General features: G+C 46.5%; 1 protein-coding gene across 3 annotated transcripts in view; it reads left to right on the forward strand.

The window, feature by feature from the left end:
* The first annotated feature begins 966 nt into the window (after positions 1–966).
* DICER1 (dicer 1, ribonuclease III) overlaps positions 967–5,969 on the forward strand; it is a 50,162-nt gene continuing 45,159 nt past the window's right edge. For 2 of the 3 annotated variants that reach the window (XM_077780973.1, XM_077780975.1), the window contains exons 1-3: positions 967–1,032; positions 1,945–2,045; positions 5,490–5,676. In XM_077780973.1, coding sequence (XP_077637099.1) covers positions 5,530–5,676 — 147 coding nt within the window. In that variant the 5' untranslated portion in view covers positions 967–1,032; positions 1,945–2,045; positions 5,490–5,529. The remainder of the gene's footprint in view (positions 1,033–1,944; positions 2,046–5,489; positions 5,677–5,969) is intronic. The other variant, XM_077780974.1, reaches the window with a different exon arrangement.

Here is a 5,969-nt window from a genome sequence, read left to right on the forward strand (position 1 = left end):
TTACCAGTTTTGAAAATGTGTCCTGGGAGGCTCTAGATGCTTCTGGACTTCACATCAGAATGGTTAAGCTGTCCATTGTTACAAGCCCTTGTGTGAAGGGGTTTGGCCGGATTTAGATGCTAATGTGGGTGAAGTTGGTGGGTTCCGACTAGAACTTGACCGGGTGTCTGGTATCTGGCATGTCTTTTTCAGAGCCGCCATAGAGGGGCTTATCAAACAGGGGTTTGCATGTTTATAATCCAAGTTAGGGTCATCAATGAAAATGAGAAAACTGGATCTAGTGGCTCTGTATTTATGAACATGAAGTAAGTTGTTGTACTTGGCATGGTAACTCTCAAATGTCTATACAGAATTGTCTAAGGAAATAATTCAGGTAACTCAGCAGTAATTTTGTAATAGTGGAGTTGCATTGAAAGCTAAAGGATTGTCAGCTTTATTATTTTAGTTAAAGGTGTTTTGAGCAAAGGCGTGACTATGAATTAGAACAGCGTGGAGCGTGATGGATGGGGCCATGACGGTGTATTGAGTCTGTATCTTACTAGGTGGCGGTATAAAATGGAATTAAGTGTCAAAGGAGGGAGGAGGTGGCTTTAGCAACCCAAACAGACGCCAGAGGAGGGGAGATCGGCTCCTGGAAAAACATGGTTACCCACCCACATAGGCTTCCTGTAGTTTTAAAGTCAGATTTTACTGGAGGAAGATGTAAGTTACTTCTAAGAACGCACCCTTCTATCTAACTGGATTGTCCTAACAACTCACACCCATTTTCAATTGTACTAAAGCATAATACAGTTAAAGGCAGCTCTTTCTGGCATGTACTCTTTCCGTGACTGAGTAGAAAACTAAGTTACCTGGAATCTTCCTCTGATAAGTTAACCTATGAAAATTGTGTCAACTAGGAATTTTCTTAAAGTTGGTTTTTAAAAATGAGTTCACTGTTCTAAAATACTCTCTCTGATTGCTTTTAGGTTACCTAGGGTATGAATTAATACAGACTTGGAAACTGAAAGAACTTAGAATCAGCATTTTGAGGTAAATATGTACACACTACAATAGTGCTAAGGGCTCCCCGTTCTACTCCGAACCTGACGAGCAAAACGAACTTGTCTGTGAAATGAGTGTCATCTGTGCTTGAATGCCCTTGAACCGACTAGACCAGACACTGAGGCGTCTAACAATTGCTTTTCTGAGCCTGTGGTAGTGGAGACGCTGCGGTCATTAGTGTAATGAGCACAAGCAAGATTTGGTGTCAAATCCGACAAAAATCAACATTTCTTATTTAAATTAAGCTTTCCACGTTAACACGCTTCCTTAGTTTTTGATTTATAATCTTTTACCAGAACCACACTAAATTTATATTTCTTTATAACAGTATTGTTCTGAATTCCTTTACTCATGAATGAATTCTGTGAAAGAGTTTATAGTGTGGATTGAACTGTTGTGTTTTTAATTCCATTCTGAGAAATTGAAATTACTGACAGAGCTCACGCATGCATTGCGGTGATTTGGATTTCTCAGCCACGTGCCTCTTCTGGTGATCCCCATTTCTTTCGTGTATGTGAATTTAGGATATGACATCTACGTGTCATTGTCGTCTTCCCCTCCCCCCCATTACTCTAGCTGCTATCTTTAGATTGTATTTCCTGTGTTTGATTTTCTTATATTCATTGTGCCATCTTCTCTTGACCTTTTCTCTAACTTCTCCTTTTACCCAGATCTCTGGGAATTAGGCGAGCTATTGTTATAGCCCCCACTCTCTTGTTCTTTGTTTTAGAATAAGACTTCACCTCCTAAAATAACCCAAATGTCTTTTGTTCAACATTTAATACAACATAATGGTCTTTTATTTAGCTCTTCCTCTCAATAGGGCTTTCTTGTAGATGTGTTTACATTCGGTTTAAGTACAGGAATCTTAAACGTGGCTATCTTTGCATTTATTTTTAGAGCAGAAGCTCGGGCATGCTGTGATTTTCCAATAAACTGCTATCACAATGTCAAAATGCAGCTCAGACAGCAGCACCGCAGAGATCTCAGACATTAACACGGTAAATCTGCGACTTCTCTATCATATGTGGAAAGAGGAAGAGAGTTTTTATTCGTGTGTTTTACTAAATTATTTCTGAGTGAATAATAACATAGGAGCTATGCCACGGCCTCACCGATTTCATGGATGTAAATTGTTTGGCCAGAAAGTTAAAGCCTGTCATCGAGGAGCCATCACGAGGTGTCTGTTGGCCCTGCGAAAGCAGTGAACCAACAGTCGGCTCGTGTGTGAGATGACAGAGCCCTTACTTACCAGCAGAGATGCAGAGCTTTTCGTTAAGACCAGGTTAAGGAAAAAAAAAAATTTACTTAGACATGTCAAAGGAAGTAAAAATTGGCAAAATTACGGATTGTTCTGTTTTCGCGGTCTCAGATTACCTGTTGAGGGTTTTCGTCTTGGATTTGCTTTCCTGAAATAGAAAGGGTCTCTCTGGGGCCACTATATTCCATCAGTGAAGATGAACTCAACTGGTGTGACCTTACGAAGAGCGGGTTAAATCGCTGTCGTCTGTCTCCTTGCACACCCTCTCCCGCACCCACCCTCCCAGGAGAGGGTGTGGATTTCCAGACCGCACACACAGTCGTGTGGAACAGTGGCGCTTCTGTACATGACTGTGCAGCGGTCGTGACTCCCTTGCTGAGCGTATCAGTTGCTCACCTGGACGTACCTGGGGCACGTCGCAGCGGGGAAGGAGACCCGCAGCTGTGCTCCTGGGGAGCACGTGTGCCGGTAGAAGAACCAGGGGTGTACGTGCGTCCCTCTGCAGATACGCGCCAGGTGACCTGACACCTGCAAGGCAGACAGAAGCCGTTTGAAGGGTTTTACCATCACTCACGTGGACGCGCTTTTCATCCCACGAGCCGCCCTGATTGTCTGCCACGTTCTGGGTGTGGCGGGTGATCGAGTGTGCGAGGGAGTCCCAGTCTCACCGCTCGTATTTATTTCCTTTTTGAAAGTCTTTATTTGGAAATGACTATTTCAGACGTGCAGCAGAGTCACAGGAGTAAGAATGGGACAGAGAATCTGGGCTTTTGCCCCGTCTGCTTCACCGGTTGTGCACACTCTGTACTCGTGTGTAGCTTCTCTGTCTGAACCATTTGAGAAGAAGTTGCGCGCGTCTCCTGGTCCTTTAGCCCTCGGCGCTGCGGGTCTGTTTCTTCGGCAGAAGGCGGCGGCTTTCTTAAACAGCCTTAGTGCAGTTACCAGGCCCGGTGACTTTGACGGCTCCATCAGGGGCTCTGTTATGCGCTTTATGGAGTCGTTCTGCGCCACAGGACCCGGTCTGAGGGCACTCACCCACGTTTGGCTGTCACGTCTCTCTATAGCCTTTAATCTGGGGCATTTTTATGTTTTTCTTTGTATTTTATACAGTTTTGAAGACTACAATCTCCCTTTGTAAAAAAATGGAACAGTCTTCTCATTTATTTTTGTAGCCTCTTTCTCTGGACTTGTTAATTACAGTTACACCGCTTGCTGCTCTCTGTGTGAGAAAGAATGGTGGCAGCGGTGACAGCAGCAGGGGGGTGCCGTGGGTTCCTGGCTGTACGTGGTGTTCGCAGGTGGACGGAGAGCTCATTGGGGATCTGCCTAGCTGCCTTCTTCCTTTTTTATTCTCTTCAGCAGTCAGGATTTATGCTGGTTTCCTGATACCTTTTGCCGTAGTTTAGATCGGTCTTGGTTGGCATTTGGGTTGGGTGAAGGGCGAGGGCGTCAGGCCTTTGGCATAAGTCGTCCCAGACAGCGAGCAGCCCACAGTAAGGACGACCCAGAGCAGCATGACGGGGCGGTAGTCGATGGGAAGGGCTTGTGGTCTGGGCATGGGTCCCACAGAGTGGCCCACTGGGCCTCAGGATGTGAGGTACCGTGGATTTAACTTTGGATTCTTGGCAGCCGTGTTGAGTTACCCCACGGGTGTGCGGGCAGCAGGCCCGAGGAGTTGAGAACAGTGAACGCCAAGCATGGGGTGAAGAGAACGGTCGGTTGATGGGGCTTTGGTTTGGTAGGTGATGAGCAGATGATTTCTAGGAGGGACACAGTTGGTAGCTTTCAGACTGAACCCGCAGTCCTTTGCTCGCCGCCCTCCTCCCAGAGGGCCAGCAAGAGCGGCTGTAGGTCATACCGTCTGGTGTGTGCTGTCCGGCCTGGCTGCACCCGCCCTGCTGCCGTCCTGGGCGCCTGCAGCCCTGGGCCCCCCACCGCCTGCTGGAGGTCCCACGGGAGTTGGCCAGATGTTGAGTGGTGGTCCACCGACCTGCTCTCTGAAGTCAGGGCCTGGGCTGGGCCCGTGCACAACAGAGACCACACAGGACACTTCCCGTTGGATCAGGTGGGACAGCTTGAGTCCCTGTCCTGTATGGTGGTCGTACATTTCACATGTCAGGAGACTCAAGGTTGTCGTCAAGGGACAGAGGGCAGGCCTCTTTCCAGGTCCCTAGAGTGATCACGGTGAAAGCTCCCGAGCAGCATGGGCGCCGAAATTTCCTTTGGGGCAAGTGAATGCTGCTGCCGGTCAGGATGCTGATGGTGGGCCTCTCATGTTGAGGTTTGAGACCCTGACCCTCTGGCTGCAGGTTAGGAGTTTTAAAAAATACTCCGGTTTAGTGGGTCATTTTACAGTCAGATTCATCTTTGGGAAAGAATACGTGAAACACAGAAGAGTGCTTCCCTACCGTGAAAAACTCAGAATGGTGCCCTTTGTCTCAATTCGTCTAGGATACATGTAATTTTAAAGATAGAGATTTAAAATAGTTGGTCAGCTGTGCAGTTGAGACAGGTTGTCGGTTGAGGAAAAGACCTATGTGTTGATGATCTTTCGAGAAGATGACAAAGTGTTGGCAGGCACATGAATCTTTCCCAGGGCTCTGTGCCTTCCGAACGTTATCTCGCAACTTTATCGGCAGTGGCAATGTAGAATTGACAAGGAATGTTTGAAATACGTTTGTTTATGTACCCACATGCTTCATATGTACATATGTATTTCATAAGACATCATCTTTATGTTTTCTTTTGAAGGTATATGATAGGCATGGTTCTATATCAGTCAATTTAGATACGGATTTTCCTCACAGGTTCAAAGTATCCCATGATATAACGGTACCATCATTTACTTAGCTCATTTCGTATTCCAGAAATACATTCAAATGCATTCGAAAGGCGCTGCTTGCTTTTGGGTGATAATGCAGCAGTACGTACTCATGTCCTTGTATCTTTGTGTATTGCCTAATCCTTTCCGACGAGTTTCTCGGTGTAGACCTGCTGGGTCGGAAAGTACAGCACGCTTGACGTCTTACAGTGCTCCTCGCAGACCAAGACCAAGCTAAAACAGTTACAGGAGAAGTTGGAAAGGGTCCGTCGGAATGACATTCCAATGTTTCTCTTGTGTCTTGGCTTTCTTTCGCCCTTGACCCCGCACGGTGGTGTCACGGTGTTCTCTCTCCCTCCGTAGTGAGCTGCACTAGCGCAGAATGCAGTGAGGGGAGCCCTGGATGAATGAAAGCCCTGCTTTGCGGCCGCTCAGCATGGCCGGCCTGCAGCTCGTGACCCCTGCCTCCTCGCCAATGGGCCCTTTCTTTGGACTGCCATGGCAACAAGAAGCAATCCATGATAACATTTATACGCCAAGAAAATATCAGGTACTAATGAGGACACTAATACTGGAGTGTTTTCACTAAAATGGAGTCAGCGCGTAGTTGACATGTCTTCTGGAAAACTCAGCGCATAGTTGACATGTCTTCTGGAAAACCCATTTACCTTTTCAGGCTCTCCTCTTCGATTAATTTTCTTGTGCCAGATAACTTTTGTTCTTAATAATAGCCCTTTTCTTTTTCTAACCTCTGCCAAGGCGATTGATGGAATCATTTCATTTGTGAAATTCCTCATTGATTCCCCTCTGAAAAACCTTGCCACTCGGCAATATCCACTGCGG

Source organism: Crocuta crocuta, unplaced genomic scaffold, assembly GCF_008692635.1.
Source record: "Crocuta crocuta isolate KB4526 unplaced genomic scaffold, BGI_CrCroc_1.0 scaffold299, whole genome shotgun sequence".
Classification (NCBI taxonomy): Eukaryota; Metazoa; Chordata; class Mammalia; order Carnivora; family Hyaenidae; genus Crocuta; species Crocuta crocuta.